Genomic DNA, 18,977 nt, shown 5'->3' on the forward strand with positions numbered 1-18,977 from the left:
GTTAGGATAGATATATAGTTGCATTCTCTTAATGAATAGAATGATTTGTTCTAATGGTGTTTGTAAATAGGATCACAAGTCCTCTTCTTGTACAGCAATTAACCACTAAGAAGAATATATGCAGTGTATTATTTCTTGAAACTTTACTTCCAATTTGATCTGAAACTGTCTCATTGCTATCTGTTTATCAATAAAACTTTGAAAAAAAATAAAGTTTAACATATCAATATGTGATGGAAAATAAAAAAATAAAAAAACTGATGAAAAAAATAAAAAATAAAACTTGAAAAAATACAGAAACAATCTGTGGGAAACCTTTGGAATAGGCAAGTACTTTCTGAATAGTACCCCAAACGTGCAAACAAAACGATGCAACAAATGCAATCACATTGATCACATCAAATTAAAAAGCTTCTGCACACCAAAGGAAACAACAGTATAGAGACAACCTCCAAAATGGGAAAACATATTTTGCTGGCTATTCTCTCAGTTATCTAGAATGTGAAAAATCTAAAATAAATTTGATCCCCCAAATTTAAAAACCCAATCAAAAAACAGGCAACTGAAATTAATAGACACATCTCGAAAGAAGAAATACAAATGGGAGATCAGTAGATTGAATAATTTTCAACCTATCTGGATATTTAAAAAATGTAAATCCAAGCACAACTGGGACTCATCTTACTTCAGAAAGAATGGCTATTATCAAGAAATCAGATAACAACAAAGGCTAGTGAGGTAGGGGTCAGGGGATGGCTTCTTCATTGTTGGTAGAACCAGTACAATGATTATGAAAATCAGTATGAAGTTTCTCAAACATCTAAAACCATAAATTGTATTTGACTCAGGTGTTCCCCTCCTAGGTGTCTTCTTAAAAGTGTTGAAAAAATTACTGCAATACATGGATACCATGTTCATAATGACACAGGTGACCATAACTAAATTTTGGTCTGTGCTATTTACACACAGTGGAGTACTATTCTGCCACAAAGAAGTTTAAACTTCACCCATTTGTAGGAAAATGGATGCACCTTGAGACCATATTAAGCAAAATAAAACAGACACAACTTAAATATTGCATGGTTTCTCCTATGCAAGAGACCCAAAATATAAATGAAAAGAAAAGATACATCATGGGAGTAAAAAAAAAGAGATGGAGAGAGTGATAGAAGGTGAAAATTCAGCCCAGAGGGGACAGAAGGGAGGGGGATATAAACAGAATTAAGATGAGTTATGGGGCCGGTGAGATAGCTCAGTGGTCTAAAGTGCCTGCTTAGTTAAGCTTAGGCATTCACCCAGAGACGGTGGTTCTATCTCCGGCACCACATGCTATGCGAGCCCTGTCTCCCAAAAAAGATGTGTTATGTACATGTACCACCTTCATATGAGGAATGCAAACACTATGTACTGCAAATATGCACTAATAGAAACAGGAGACATTATGTTTAGATTGCTCTAAAAGAGGCTGTAACTTAACACTGTGCTAAGGGTTGCTTTTTGCAGAGCACAAGGGGACTGCTTGATCTGTAGGCACAGGAATCATGGAAAAAAATGTTAGGGGTTACAAGTGGGTAAAGAAGCTAACCTCCTATATAGTGTATGTGTTGACTCCTAGGAATATAAATTTTTAACTCAGAAGGAAGATCTTACGTGAGTGCCAAACATACTCTACAGTTTACACATTTTGGAACGATAAAGTCTTAGCAATAAAAGCTTTGTGCTTTATCATATTACTCAAATGAAATGATGAATTTTCATTATTACTTGGACAATAAGAGAAAATATGTATATTTTTTCTGAAATGAAAAATTATCAAACTTCCAGGAGTTGGGAAGATGGGTGTTCTATCATTGCAGAAATCTGGAGAATGTGCCAAGTTTCTTTCAATGACTTTTCCACAATTTAACCTCTGAGTGGCTCCTCTTTCCTAATGTAAACCAGATCTGTTTTATGTCTTTTTCTTTTCATAAATGTATAATGTTTTGCTTTCCTTAAGCAGTCTTCTTTGACACAATCTGCTCATCTTTCTGGGTATTTACTGGAGCACTGATATGGTTCAAAGCCATATTATCTTGGTGAATTTTCTAATGGTGTCAAAGGACGAAAATCATACAAAAGCAAAGAGAATGAAATAAGACATGGTGTAATTCTAAGTCAATTCTTGTATGAGATTTGATGGAGAAAACTCATTCAAAAGTAACAGAGGCCCACACACTGGTTCATGCACAATTACTGCCACTAAAATTCATAATCTTTGTTACATCTAGACCATGTCTCTTATTTCAGGGCACCTTTGTGGAGTTCTGAGCTTACAGTTAGGCTCTTTGCAGCTTACATAAAAACTCAGTTTTTAAAATTGGTCATTACTGTCTGTTATTTTCAAATTTGTTTTCAGTTCCACTGATGCCACTAAGAAATGAATAAGTCCTGTGAAAGTCAGAAGAAAGTCCTGTGATTCACTTACTCTCTTGAAAATTTCTAATTGATGATTTTCTGACTCAATGTGATCCTAAATATAAAATTTGAGATAACAATAGGACTTTGACCACTAATGTAAGGCCATCTTTTTGATAGAGTTGCATTTATTTTAATGATATATTACCTGAAAAGGTTGTCCTAGGAAATTGGACTTCAGCCTGACTTAAATGCATCCAACTGTTCTCACTAGACTTCATTATAATATTTTTTGGGCCAATGGAAAGATAAAACAATTACTTGTTACTAGTTTCATAAAATCAGTGATTTTTTAATCAGAACCTTTTACGTATAAATAAGCATTAGCAGAGTAGTGCAGCAGAATTGTGCAGGGCCCATAATATGAGCAAAACAGTTGTCTCTAGGGTTTGGTTTTTTGGGGGGTTTTTTGTATTTTTTAGGGAAGGGTCTACAGGGTATTCAGGGTCTCACTGCTAGATCAGAATCATAGTGATCCGCCTGTTTACAGCCTCCCAAGAGCTGGGATTACAGGCGCGCGCCACCACATCCAGTCTCAACTGCTATCTCAGTGCGTCCCAGGGGCAGGGCCAGCATGGCAGGCCTGAGGATCGAATCCCCAGCCCCTGTGCCAGCTTGCAGGTGTTTTAATATGCTGAGCTATTTGGCTGGCCCTGTCTCTAGTTTTCATATGATGCTTTGTTTCTTTCTTTCAGTGGTTATTTTGACCAAATGCTATATTTAATCAAATGTTAAGCTTTATTATTCTAATGAGCTCTCCATTAAGAACACCAGTCTAAGTACAGTTACTCTCAAGTATGGATGGTTTTGATGACAGCCAATGTGGAACTGATAGTTTAGCTCATTTTACTACAGGTGAATTTGCTAATCAAACCAGGACAGTAGTATACACATGCAGCTGCAGATGAAATGGGGCATTTCCTTTCAAGCTTATGTGTTTCTAACCATGGAGCTATCATCAGGCAGTCATCATCCTGCAGGCAAATGGGAGCCCAAGCATCACTGGAAGCCTTAGCCCTAGAAATAGGCTATTCCAGAGTGAATGGTACCAGCCCAGAAGTAAATGTCCAGAGTAGCCTAAAGTTGATTCCAATGTAAGAATTAGCAGAGTAGTGCAGCAGAATTGTGCAGGGCCCATAATATGAGCAAAACAGTTGTCTCTAGGGTTTGGTTTTTTGGGGGTTTTTTTGTATTTTTTAGGGAAGGGTCTACAGGGTATTCAGGGTCTCACTGCTAGATCAGAATCATAGTGATCCGCCTGTTTACAGCCTCCCAAGAGCTGGGATTACAGGCGCGCGCCACCACATCCAGTCTCAACTGCTATCTCAGTGTGTCTTGGGCTTCTTTCAACAATTGAAAGGGTCCGTCCCAAAGGTTCTCAAATTGATCAAAAAGCAAATCCCTACCACTGCCACCTGCTCTAGGCAGACTTCAGAATAATGGTCATAAAAGACACTTCACTCCGAGTGAGAAAGTTAGGAGTCCCTGTAGGCTGACATGTACCAGCCTGAGAGAGTTCAAATGCTAACAGAGCAAGGAAAGTTGCAGAAGAGGGAAGACCTGATTTTCTTTCATTTCTTGCCCTCCTCACTTGCCCTGAGAGTCTCATGATGAAACTGCCTAAACTCCTATTTAACCAGGAAGATGAGCATGACCATAGAGAACACAGACATGAGCTATAGCGAAAGTGCAGGAAAAGCAGACATAGGAAAAAGACAGGGACTAAATCACTTTCTCATTCTTACCTATAAGTTATTACAATACCGGAAGGTCACACCTTCCTTCCTTATTCATTCTCAGGCTAAAGTTAGTTCTATCTGGGAACCTTTTTCTACCAGAAATATTATGTTTCCTAAGCCTGAAAGTGAGGGTCTGATTCTTCACTAAATAACATGTATGTGGTATGATTGTTGTTAAATTCAGTTTCTGGTTCAGTACTGAGTACCTATAGTGTACCTGTACTATACCCATGCACTAGGATTGGGAAAAATTTTTCTACACGGGGTTAGAGCTTATAAAGCGTTGTGGGTTGTGTCAGTGCCAACAATTCAATTCTCCCTTTATGATGTAAAAAGTCATAGACAAAACAGTAATGGATGTGTATGGGCTTTGGTCCAATAAAACTTTATGAGGTATGTATGAAAACACATTTGGACTTGGCCTACTGGGCATCATTTATTGACCCTTGTGCTATATCTGGAGTAGATTCCTAACATATGTAATGTCAGATATTCTTAATGATCCCATGTAATTGGCCCCAGTTATTTCAATTTTGAAGACAAAAAATGAAGTTCAGAGAGGTTGAAAAATATGTCTAATGTTTCATTGCAAACAGAAGACAAAGCAAGCATATGAATCTTTACAACTTCTTTCCTGTTATAATCTAAGGGGGACTTTGTACTACCCTGTGGCTACAAACAACCATGATTATTCTATTAAATATCAGTTTTGATAAAAATCTTTCTGAGGTTTTGGTGGAACCAGCTATGGTTCTACATAGAAAAATGACATAACTATATAGAATGGAAGGTCTCTCGAGCCAGGAGAGCTACTTGCCAATGAACTGATGGTTTCAGCTGATTTGTCTCTATTCCCAGCTGTCTTTCTGACTCCCCTCATCACTTCTTTCTGGTACTCAGTTTTAGCTTCCAGTGTTCATTATATGTATTGCTATATTACAGGATGAATTGAGATTGCCAAGTTAAACCAGACAACATGGTAAACCAATCTGAGATTAGTAGGTTTTAGCCTTTGTATAGGGTACATGCTTCTTTTCTGTATTTGAGTGAACCTTGTGAACTTGCCGCATTCGTAGGTCAAAGAGGTAGTTTCAGATGGTCCAAGCTAATCATAGAGAGCATAGACCCTGAGATACACATTTTATCTGATACCCATGAGATTTTTCTTCTGTTTACTTCACAGTTCATTGAAGAGCTGCAGATGATTAAGGCAGCAGAACGTGAGCTGCCAAAAAGGTGAGCTATGATATAATAATCTCTAAAATTCATTGCGTTCTATAATGCCAGGGTCAGCAGGCCAGAGTGAGTTAGACTACCTTTCTGTCAGTCACCTTTAGACTGAAATAGCTCTCATCTCTGCTTTTGAAAATTAATTTTTTCAGGAGCTTTTGCAAAATTAGCTCCACAAGCCTCCTAGTTAGTGATACAAAATGATCATATAGGCCTACTAGATTTACAAGAATGTGAATGATCTCAGTGGGATGAAATAGACATGAGACAGAAACATGGAAATAGGAAAAATAACTCTCAGGACTCTGCAGATATTAGAACGTTTACTTAAAGCAGGGATTCATCAAAAGCTACTAGGAAGGTTAACATACACTCCTCTCAGTTCCAGATTGGTATTATTTTCTAAGGGCTTTGTGTAAGTATGCATGCAAATCTATATTTATGCTTTCATATGGCTGATTCATTTTCACTTATGCTATAAGCAAAATTAATCAACTTTATAAAATAAGAAAACTAAGAGACAAGGAAGATGTGTTATTTCCAGAATCAAACAACTGGGACTAGGAGTAAACAATGGAAGACTTCAGGTGATCCCTGAAGATTAGGAATTGGTATAAATAAAGTTCTGCATGGGCATGCTAGCACGCGCCTGTAATCCCAGAATTTGGGAGGCTGTGGCAGGAGCATCCCAATGAGTTTGAGGCCAACGTGGGCTACCTAGTGAATTCAAGGCCAACCTGAACTACATAAAGAGAACCAGTCTCAAATAAAATAAAATATAAAATAATAGAAATAGAAATTAATGAAACAGGCTGATAAACCTGTAGCATAATTAATTCCACAAGAAAATAAAACTGTTCAGCTCTGTGGACACTTACACATTTTGCTGTAAATCTATAGAAAGTTCATCTTAATTAGTTTAAAAATATTTAATGCTTACCTTGTTTTCCACCTGGACACTGTCACCTTCCCCAAGCACTGCTGTGTGATGAGGTTCTATTTTTTGTTGCTCATCATCAGGCCCTAGAAAAAGGGTGACCCACTACCTTTAATACTTAAGATGGTGTATTCATCCTACAGTTACAAATTTGATTAAATGCTTAGCACCATAGTATTAGTTTCAATTTCAGAGCTAACAGACTCAGAATCTCCCTAAATCTTAGTCAATTCTCTCTGCTATTATTGAAGTCTAAAACTGGTTGGTGTTCAGTGCAACAAGGAACAGAGACATGAACTTGCATTGTGTTCTCATTTGCACTTTAAATGGCATGCTCTAATAGTTCAATGGACAGGAAATGAGCTTGGCATTACATATCATATGAGTGTATCCTTATGTAAATTATAAACATCATAGGAAGGTGAGAATGTGATCTAGAGCTATATCCTGTGTTCATAGAACACAGGACCAACACTTAGAACAGTGCAGCATCTGAGAACTGCTACAACCACCCTGCAAAACAACTCAGGAATGACAACCTCATAACCATTACAGGTTTTGATGGTAATATTATCCCATCAAGGAATATTGAGTCAAGGGCTCAGATGTGGAACTTCTGCTGATGCCACTCCAAACTTTTAAGAACTTAGGAGGGAGGGAGTCAGGGCCAGAGAGATGGCTTAGTAGAATAAGCGCTTCTCTGGCAAGCGCAAGTTCCTGAGTTCAATCCCCAGTTCTGTCAAAAAGCAAAACAAAACACAAAACAACTTAGGAGGACTCTGAGTGGCCTGTAGGAAGCAGAACAGCTGCAATCTGTGGGCCCAGCTGTAGCAGGCACTAAGCTTTCTTTAATCCATTTAAGAACTTTGGCAGACTTTGGGCATATTTGAAGCTTTAAAAATGCCAAAACACAGTAGCAAAAGGCAATCTCAATCCTCTAGTTCACCCAGAACAAATCCAGGAGACAAGAACATACAAGAACTTGGAAATCATGCACATGAAATTTCTGAAATGATCAAAATGGAAGTAAAGAAACAAATCCATCTACATCACTAGCCATCCATGAAATGCAAATTAAAACAACACTGAGTTACCATCTCACCCCACAAAGAATGGCTATCGTGAACAAATCAACTATAACAAACATTGGAGAGGCTATGGGAAAAAAGGAACCCTTCTCCACTGCTGATGGGAATGTAGACTGGTACAACCATTATGGAAATCAGTGTGGAGACTCCTTAGAAAAGTTGGACAGGAAATTCCATTCAAACCAGCTATCCCCCTACTGGGAATTTTCCTGGAGGAACTGAAAACATCATAACATACTGATATATGTGTGCTTATGTTTATAGCGGCACAATCTGTGATATCCAAATCTTGGAAACAACCAAGATGCCTGTCACCTGAAGAATGGATGAAAAAGATGTGGTATTTTTATACAATGGACTATTACTCAGCTATAAAAAATGATAAACTCGGGGCCTTTATATTTAAGTGGATTCCACTTGAAGATATACACATAATCAAATTAAAACAGACCCACATGTGTAAATATAGTATAGTCTCCCTAATATGAGAACTCAAAAGAAGAAATAAAAATAGAAAGGTATGACACAATTAAAAGGAAAGCGAGAACTTAAGGATTAGACAACAAAAAGAGGGCAAGGAGAAAAGCTAGGAAACATGACAGGGACAAAGCCATAGTTTGATATGTACTAGATGGGTAAGGCAATGATCCTGAGAACCATCAGCAGGTTGTTGAAACTAGCAGTTACTTGGTCAGATTCTTACCCTGACTAACTATGTATGCTGATACCTGTGAACTGAGTGACTGCACCGAAGATAGCAATGTGTGATAGCAAGGTCAGGCTTAGAATGCCTGTCATTCTGGTCTTATAAACACATACTGCTTGTCATGACATATCAATTATGGCCAGACTGTATCTCAATTAAATGTTTTTTTAAAAGATGTTCCACCTTATGCCTAAGATGTTTTATATTCAGACAGACAGTGAGGTTAAACCCACCTGTTTATGTTGTAGGGCAATAATAAGCTTTTCTTCTGGAGGGTTAACAACCTAAGTTTGCACACCAAAATTTAGAGAAAAAGAAGGGGTGAAAGGATAGCCAACATTTTGGCACTAGCCTTTCGAGGTCAGTGAGGACTCAGGACATAGGAGAACCTGTACTATAACATCATGTAACTCAGTTGTGCTCCAAATTTTCTGATCAAGGAGATTATGGGGCCAAAGAGGAATGTGATCGGTGATGTAGTGTGTGCCTAAAGAGAGTCACATGGAGAGAAAACATTCTCTCAGGCTTTCTGAGAGAGCAAATTGGTCAAACAATGGCCGTGAGTCATCCACATGGCTGACACTAACAAAGGATCTGCAAAGTGTGGTACAGGATTTCAGGATAAGTCCTGAGGGGACTTGACAGATACAAAAGTTACATTTTTTTGGTTATATAGGTCTTGCGTTACCTTGGTCTTAACCATCCTGCTGGAAAGTGTAGAAACAAGGTATGAAAAGTTAAGCCATGTTTATATGCAGAGCTATGGAAGGCTCAAGTCATCAGACCCACATGTGGGGATTCGGACATTGCCAGTCTTGTGGATAATCCACTACTATTGTGAAGTACTGGAATATTTTGCTGAATTCATGCACCTAAAATCTTTGGATGACAATGGAATACCCATCTCTGACAAAACTGAACAAAATATGTGATATAAATGAAGGACAATTTTGTATCTGTATATACAAAATAGTTAAATAGATATATAGCTACTTTCTCCTAATTCAATAAGAAAGATCTGTACTAATAGTGTTTGGACAAGATATCATGTCTGCATCTTGTGCTATGAATGACTACACAAAGACAACAATATGCAATGTATTAATTGTTGTAACTTACCCACCAACCTGTTTTGGAGCTGTCACATTGTAATTTTTTCTCAATAAAATTAATTTAAAAAATCAGTGGTTAAAAAATTAAGTTAAAAGAAAAGTACTCAAAATTCAAAAAAAAAAAAAGAAAAAGAAAGAAATCCATCAGGTGATAGAAGAAATAAGAGCAGAAATAATGTCTCAAGTCCAAAAAGAAAGGACAATAATCATGAAAGAATTGCTCAGCAAAGCTAAAGACATAGAAAAATAGAGGAGAATAGAAAAACAGTGGAAACACTGAATGAACAATACAAGAAAGAATTAGAATGCATGAGATAAAGGCTGGCCAGATAGCTCAGCACACTAAAGTGCCCTCTTAGGCAGACACAAGGTCTGGGGTCCAATCCCTGGAATGTTGTGCCGACCCTTTCCCCGCGGAGCACTGAGACAGTGATTGAATTGGTGTTGTGGTGCACACTTGTAATCCCAGTGCTTGGGAGGCTGAAAATAGGAGAATCACTAGGAGTCTGATCTGTGTAGTGAAATTCCTGTAGACCTTGTACTAAAATACATTTAAAAAAGAGTGGGGTCAAGAATGTCATAATGTCAGAGGATTGTCCCACTACAATGTTGTATATAGTTAGATTTCTAAATTTCTCTTTAAAAATTTGTAATTCTTTTTTCACATTCTATAGGGATTAAAATTTAGAATAGCAATGACTTTTGGAAAATACCTGTTCCATGTTATGTCTAAGACATTTGATATTCACACAGTGATGTTAAGCTCAACTGCCTATGTTATATATAGGGTAATAATGTCATTAAGCTTCTCTTCTGGATGGTTAACAACCTAAGTTTGCAGACCAAAAAATAGAGAAAAAGAAGGGCTACAAGGATAGCCAATATTTTCTTCCTAGCCCTTCAAGGTCAGTGAGAACTCAGGACATAAGAGAACCTGTACTATAATATCTAGAACTCAGTAGTGTCCCAAATTTTCTGTCCAAGGAGATTATGAAGCCAGAGAGAAAAGTGATCAATGATGTATAGTGTGCCTAAGGAGAGTCACCTAGAGAGAAAACATTCTCTCAGGCTTTCACAGAGAGCAAATCGGTCAAGCAATGGCTGTGACTCATCCAGATGACTGACTTTGACAAAAGATCTACAAATTTCTGTACATGGTTTCAGGGTAAATCCTGAGGAGACTTGATTGACCTTGTCAGATACAAAAGTTACATTTTTTGTTATATAGGTCTTGCTTTATCTTTGTCTTAACCACCCAGCAGAAAAATATAACCACAAGGTATAAAAAGTAAAACCATTTTAATAAGCTGAGTTGCAAACAGCTCAAGTCAACAACTTCTGACATTGGCAGTTCTGCTGATAACCCACTACTATTTTTCCCATAATTTTATTGATAAACAAATAGCAATGAGACAGTTTCAAATCAAATTGGTAGGACAGTTTCAATAATAACACATTGCATACATTTTTCCTAGTGTTTCATTGCTATACAAAATGCAAACATGATATCCTATTTACAAACACCATTAGAATAAATCACTCTATTCATTAAGAGAATGTAACTATATATCTATCCTAACCATTTTGAATACACAGATCCAAAATGAACATTGATCTGTATTCCCTTTTTTGGTTAAGTTCCATTATTTGAATATTATAGATGTGTAAACTCAGCAAAATATTCTAAAAGAGTTCAGTAGCCCATAATAGTATTGAGTCTTCTGCTTGACTGGCAATGTCAGAAATTGTTGACCTGAGTCCCTTACAGCTCAACATAACAGCATGGCTTTACTTCTTATATTTCATTTTTATACTTTTCTGTTGGATGGTTAAGACCAAGGTAAAGCAGGACCTACGCAACAAGAGTTGTAGCTTTTGTAACCCACTACTATTGTGGACTATTCAACTATATTGTGTTATTTACCTAATGCACCCACCTACAATATTTGAATTACAATGGAACACCCATCTCTGACAAAACAAAACAAAAAAGAGGGATATAAATGAAGGACCATTTTGTAGTGGGAAATACATATCTGTATATACAAAATAGTTAGGATAGATACATTGCTACTTTCTCTTAGTTCAATGAGAAGAAAGATTTGTACTAATAGTGTTTAGGCAAGATATCATATCTGCATCTTGTACTCAGCAACCAGGAGTAGCTATCCTGGTTGCTGACAATATCAACAACTGCTGTGAAGACAACACTATGCAATATATTTATTGTACCTGTCCTATGAACCTGTTTTGAAACAGTCTCATTGCTATTTCTTTCTCATTAAAATTAATTTAAAAATTAAAAAATTAAAAAATAGAAAAGAATACTTGACATAGATTAAAACAGATATCTGGGATATAAAGAACTCCATTGAAAGCTGAAAAAAACTGCTTGAATGAAACTGAAGAGAGACTTTCAGACCTGAAAGACTATGTTGCAGCTGATGTTCGAAAAATAATAGATCTCTTAGAACTAACAAGGAACCGAGAAATAACAGTTCAGCAGCTACAAGGCAATGCAAAGAAAAACAATATAGGAAAAATAGGTGTCAATGAAGCAGCAGGGAACAAGATAAATGACATAAAAAGACTATTTGCAGAAGTACTAGCAGAAAATTTTCCAAACATGATAAAAGAACCTGACAGTTAGTGAGGCAAATAGAACTCTACACAGCCATAATCACAATAAATCTACATTTGCACACATAATAATCAAGATCTGAGAAATTCAGCGAAAGAGTAGTATACTAAAAGTTGCTAGAGAGAAGAAACAGATCACCTACAATGGTAAGTCCATAAGAATCATAGCAGATTTCTCAACACAAACCATCAAATGAAAAAGAGCTTAAAGTGAAGTATTTCAGGTCTTAAAGGAAAATAACATGCAAACCAGCTTGACATACCTGGCAAAACTATCTATCAAATTCAAATGGCAAATAATATCCCTCGAAGGAAAAAGAACAATTGAAGAAATTCATGACCACCAAACCAAACCTACAAAGAGTACTGACAGATATTGTAGAAAGAGACAGAGTGATCAAACCTTCAAGAACAACAGAAGGGGTCCAACAAACAGAGAAAGTAATTAGAACGAGGGAAAAATTACAGAACTTGTAACAGGAAAATAACACAACAAAGATAAGCCAGTACTTATCAGTTTTAACCATCAATGTAAATGGCCTCAATTCACCAATCCAAAGAAACACACTAGCAGAGTGGATTAAGAAACAAAACACAAAAATATGCTGCATACAAGAAGCACATTTAACTCAAAAGGAAATTCACAGACTAAAAGTCAAAGGATGTAATAAATCCTCCAAGCCACAAGCAATCAGAAAAAATCAGGAGTAGCTATCCTGGTTGCTGACAATATCAACAATAATAAATATATATGCACCCAGTGTAGAAGCACCCACTTACATAATACAAATTTAACAGGCATGAAAAGTCAAATGGGCAATAATACAATAACAATGGGGCATTTTAACATGCCACTGTCACAAAGAATAGATAAACTAGGCAAAAAATCAGCAAATAAATAATAGAACTAAACCAAACTTGTGAAGAAATTGACTTGGTAGACATTTATACTGTGTTTCACCCAGCAACAACAAAATATACATCCTTCTCAGCTGCATATGAGACATTCTCCAAAATGGACCATATACTAGCACACAGAGCACTCTTAATTAAATGCAAAGGAACTGACATTATCCCATGCGTACCATCTGACTGCAGTGCAATAAAACTGGAAATTGTGGACAAAAGGAACTAAAAAACAGTATTAAAACATGGAAATTAAATAACAACTCCCTAAACAACCAGTTGGTCACAGATGAAATTAAAGAAGAAATTAAAAATATTTACAATCAAAGGAAAATACAGATAAAACTTACTGAAACCTGTGGGATGCAAAGCAAGCTGTCTTAAGAGGAAAACTTATAGCAGGAAATTCACACACTAAGAAAGCAGAGCAAGCCCAAAGCAATGATCTTAAGCTGCACCTCAAACTCCTAGAAAAAGAAGAGGAAGTCAAGCAAAAAGCCCAAAGAAGTCATTAAATTATTATGATCAGAGCAGAAATTAATGCATTGGAGATGAAGAAAACAATACAAAGAATAAATCAATCAAAGAGTTGGCTCTTGGAAATAATAAATAAGATTGATAAACCCCTAGCCAACCTCTTCAAGAAAATAAAGAAAAAATTCAAATTCATGCAATAAGGAATGAAAAGGGAAAAATCACTACAAACCCTAGAAAAATTCAGAAGATCATTAATACCCACTTCCAAAATCTTTATTTTTACATGATGAAAAATACAGAGGAAATGGAAAGTTTCCTAGACACATATGAAATGCCAAAGCTGAGTCAAGAAGATACACAAACTCTGAATAACTGAACCATGAGAAATGAAATTGAAAATGTAATGTAAAAAAGCCTACCAACAAAGAAATGCCCATGACCCAACAGATTCACAGAAGAATTCTACAAGAAATTTAGAGATTTAATGCCAGCTTTTTTCAAACTCTAATGAAATTGAAAGGAAAGCAATTTTCCCAAACTCATTCCTAGAGGCAAATATTGCTCTCATTCTAAAATCAGAGAAAACTCCAACTAAAAAGAGAATTGCAGGCAAATCTCTAATGAATACAGATACAAAAATCCTCAAAAAATACTAGCAAACAGAATGCATCAAATCATCACAAAGATTATACATCATGATCAAATGGAAACTATCCTAAGATGGATGGTTCAACATACGCTGATCCGATCCACGGGTTAGTCAACGAGGATCCTGGAAGGGGAGTGAGGATGAAATAGGGACAGGAGACATGAGAAATGGAGGCAAGACAGTTTCTGATCAAGCCCCAATTATTCAAGGAAGTCTCAGCGAATTTATAGGAAACAGGGAACAAGAGGGAGGAGTGATTACACGTCATCAGGTCATTAGGCACTGGGGGGTGGTCTCTAGAATGGAGATTAGGCATGTGACTTCTGGGAAATGGCTTGGAGGGGAAACAGAAACTTAGCTCTGGGATGGTCACAAGACAACAGATCAAATGCAGCAGTCTGTAGTATGAGGCCAAGCATTGGTCTCCCACAACACGCAAATCCAAAACTACAATATACCACATCAATAGAACAAAAACTACATGATCATTTCAATAGATGCAGAAAAAGGTTTCGCCAAAATCAAACACTCATTCATGATAAAAAAAAACTCTACAGATAATTGGAATAGATGGTCTATATCATAACCTGATAAAAACCATCTATGAGAAACCAACAGCCAACATTATACTAAATGTGCAAAAAACTGAAGGCCTTCACTTTAAAATCAGGAGCAAGACAAGGATGTTCAATGTCTCCACTCTTATTCAATATAGTTCTGGAAACATTAGCCAGAGATATTATACAAGAGAGATAAATAAAAGGAATAAGGATTGGAAAGGAAGAAGTAAAACTGTTATTTGCAGATGACATGATACTCTACATAGAGAACTCCAAATACTGCAACTTGAGCCTTATAGATTTAATCACCACATTCACCAACGTAGAAGGATTCAAACTCAACACACAAAAATCAGTATCATTTTTGTACACACACAATGAACACACTGAGAGAGAAATTAGGGAAACCATGCCCTTCACAATAACATACAAAAAATGAAATTCTTAGAAATCAATATCTCAAAGTTAAAAAGATTTTTTCAGTGAAAATTATGGTACTCTGAGAAAAGAGATTGAAGAGGATTTGAGAAAATGGAAAAATATTCCATGCTCCTGGATAGGAAGAACTGACATTGTAAAAATGGCCATACTCCCAAAATTGCTATACAGATTCAATGCAATTGCAATTATAAAATACCATTAGTATACCTAAAAGAGCTAGAGAAAACTTACCTTAAATTCATTTGGAACCAGAAGAGACCCAGAATATCAAAAGCAATCCTGGGAAGCAACAGAAAGGCAGGAGGTATCAAAATCCCTGACTTCAAATTATACTATAAAGCTATTGTGATAAAATCAGCATGGTACTGGCATAGAGACAGGCCTGAGTATCAGTGGAAAATATTAGAAGATGCAGACACAACTGCAAACACACCCAGCCACCTTATCTTTGATAAAGGAGCCAAACAGGCTCACTAGAAGAAAGATAGCCTCTTTAATAAATGGTGCTGTAAAAACTAATTTTCTACATGTGGAAGACTTAAACTAGACCCATGCCTGTCACCATGCACAAAGCTACAGTCAAAATGGATCACAGATTTAAGTATTAAAACAGAAACACTAAATATTCTGCAGGAAGGGCCAGCCAGATAGCTTAGCAGACTAAAGCGCATGCTTAGGCAGAGTGCAGGAACCGGGGTTCGATCCCTCGCATGCTGTGCTGGCCCCATCCGGGGACACACTGAGATGGTGATTGAGACTGGATGTGGTGGCGCACACCTGTAATCCCAGCACTTGGGAGGTTGAAAACAGGAGGAACACTACAAGTCCAATATGTGTAGTGAGACTCTGTAGACCCTACACTAAATACAAAATCAATCCATCCATCAAACTATCTTCTGGAGGAAAATGTAGGTAGAAATCTTAACGACACAGGGGTAGGTAAAGAGTTCATTAAAAAAAGCCAAACTGCATGGAGAATACTTCCAAGAATCAACAACGGTGATCTCATCTTTTTGAAAAGTTTCTGCACTTCAATTCTCCAACAGAGTAAAAAGAAAATACACAAACTGGGAAAAAATTATAGCCAACTGTCTCTCAGACAAAGGCCTTCTATCTTGAACATATAAAGAATTAAAAAAATCAGACCGCCAAATTCAAAGACCCAATCCACAAATGGGCATCTGTGATGAACATACACTTCTCAGAGGAATAAATATAAATGCTAAGTAAATATACGAAAAAAATGGTCAGAATCATTGGTTATTCTAGAAATGCAAATGAAAACAACACTGCGATTCCATCTCATCCCAGAGAGAATGGCTAACCTCAATAAATCAACCAATAACAAATGCTAGCGAGGCTGTGGAGAAAAAGCAACCCTTCTGCACTGTTGGTAGGAGTACAGACTGGTATAACCACTATGGAAATCAGTGTGGAGATTCCTTCAAAAGCTAGGATTGGAGATCCTGTGCAAGTCAGCTATTCCCCCCCACCCTGGGTGTTTTTCCAGAAGACCTGAAAACCTCACACCACAGCAATATATGTCCACCCATGTTTATACCAATGCAATTTGTTATAGCTAAATCCTAAAAATAACCCAGATACCCATCAAATGAAGAATGGATAAGGTAGATATGGTATTTTTACACAATGGAGAATAGTCTATTCAGCTATAAAACCGGATAAATTTGAGTCTTTTGTTGGTAAAAGGATCAGATCTTTATGTGCAAACATTGTATTGTCTCCTTAGTGGTAGAACTTGAAAGAGAAAAGTAGAATCCTAAGGGTACAATAGACACTGATAAAAGGGAATGAACTTACTCAAAAGGAAAGAGTTACTGAGTTGAGGAGAAGGACAGGAGAGGGAGTTAGGGAAAGAGATTCATCTATGTATGTAAAGCAGGAGAGTTTAGACAACTGTACTGTGTATTTCTGCTGATCTATGGGATGAAGCAGTTAATGCGTTAATTTGTTTCATCTCTTTTTTTCAATTGTTTCTCCTTTTTCTCTTCTTAATTTCTTATATATTTCTCCTTTTCTTTCTTGTTCCCATTTTACATGCATATATCTGATAATATGAATAACTGGTTGGAAGATAACACTATGTATTACAACAAATACTGTGAAATTCATATTACTTTGTTACATGAAAATCAACAACTGGAATCTAATCTTTGTAAAAAGTTTCTTCACTTCAATTCTCCAACAGAATAAAAAGAAAACTCACAAACTGGGAAAAAATTATAGCCAACTGTCCCTCAAAGGCCTTATATCTTGAGCATAAAAAGAATTTATAAAAATCAGACCCCTCAAATTGAAAGACCCAATCCAAAAACGGGCATCTGAGATAAATATACACTTCTCAGAGGATCACTTGTAATTATTTCTGTTTTAATTCTAATTTGCACTCTGTTTAAAAAGCTTTTTAAAACATTATAGAAAGTAAACATGCTTGGAAAAATTATTAAGTGTCATTAGTAATTCATGTTAGCAAGTACTGAGTACCTACAATTGCCCAGTACAATGGAAAAACAGAAAGAAGGAAAAAGCAGATTTCTTGTATACAAATAATTCAAAATATCACTGGGGCAAATGAGATATGCACACATAAAATAATAGAATTAATCTCTAGAGATAAGTAAATTGGATAGCTGTTGAATAATAGCTATTGAGCTGTGAACAAGGAGTATGTGTGTGTGTGTGTATGTGTATGCGTGTTGGGGGGTGATCAACTTTTAAAGATGTTCTAAATGGAGTAGGGGAATCTTCAAGGTAGATAAATTTGATATCCTGTATACTAAGAGTCACAGATGAAGGCCAGAGAGATAGTTCAGTGGTCTAAGCACCTGTCCGGCAAGCACAGGGAGTCAGGCTTGATCACCTGGTACCACATGCTATGCAGGCCCTAGAACCCTGGGAGCGCCGTGTTGGCCACCAAAACTGGGTGTGGTGGTGCAAGCCAGTATTCCCAGTGCTAGGAAGGCTGAGACAGGAGGATCACTATGAGTTCCAGCTGTGTAGCAAGTCCCGTACCAAATAAATAAAAGGTTAAAAATAAGTAAAAGAATCACAGATGAAATCATAGAAAATAAATTGACCCTTAAACATAGTAACAAGTTACCATATGTTTATTGAGAAAATAGGAACAATAAGGTTCATTAAGGCCTAGGAACCTCAGGCATTTGTTTTCGGAGAGATAAGACTTGAGCAAAGCAGGATTGCAGAGGCCTATAAGAGGCAAAGATAGAAAAGGGGGCATTCTAGAAAGGAAAATAGGTAAGATAAATATAACTTGGCATTTCTAGAGAAACTGTAAAGTTTCTACCATTGCTCAATCATTCTTCTGGATAAAATGATGGAAATGTAGTGTAGTTTTCAATCAAAGAAATCTTTGAATGGCAGGCTCATCCATATGGAGATGAGATTCACTGAAGAGGGTGTGTAAAATCATCAAATTTGTGTCTTGGAAAAATAATTCTGGAAGTAAACAGAGTGAATTAGAAGGGGCAAGACTGAAGATGTGATACATTGTTAGGAGTTTGCTACAACAGTCTAAGTGAAAATGAGTTACAATCTGAACTGGGAGAGTAGAAATAGCTAAGGATGGATTAGAAACAGATCTGAGAAACAATCTAAAGGATTTGGCAACAGTGGGAGAGAGTAAACATGATTCTCACAGGAAAGGAGGCATGTGATGACCTAATGATTACAACAGAGATTCTGCAAGAGGCTGGAGAATAGAGAAGCTAAGGTGAGTGAGAACAGCCGCAGAAGGCTGGAGAGACAATGTGAGATTTGGAGTGGGTCTTCCAGGTGGGTAAAAAAAATAGCCATATGAATGAATTCCAGAGGAAAGATTCCAAACTGGGTGATCAACATGTATGTGTATGTGTGGTGGGGGGTGATCAACTTTTAAAGATGTTCTAAGGGGATGACACCTGAATAAGGGTATCCATTTGACCTGTTAGAGCTAAAGTTTAATAATTAATAAAGAAACATTTGCTTAAATGAAAATAGATCAAATAATTACTATAGAAA

The 18,977-nt window shown here is 36.7% G+C and overlaps 1 protein-coding gene across 1 annotated transcript in view; it reads right to left on the reverse strand.

Moving 5' to 3' along the window:
* Nucleotides 1-18,977, reverse strand: part of Pir (pirin) — a 148,966-nt gene that overhangs the window by 36,327 nt on the left and 93,662 nt on the right. Inside the window, exon 8 of the mRNA XM_004635072.2 lies at nucleotides 6,364-6,446. Coding sequence (XP_004635129.1) covers nucleotides 6,364-6,446 — 83 coding nt within the window. The remainder of the gene's footprint in view (nucleotides 1-6,363; nucleotides 6,447-18,977) is intronic.

Source organism: Octodon degus, unplaced genomic scaffold, assembly GCF_000260255.1.
Source record: "Octodon degus isolate 3935 unplaced genomic scaffold, OctDeg1.0 scaffold00069, whole genome shotgun sequence".
Lineage (NCBI taxonomy): Eukaryota > Metazoa > Chordata > Mammalia > Rodentia > Octodontidae > Octodon > Octodon degus.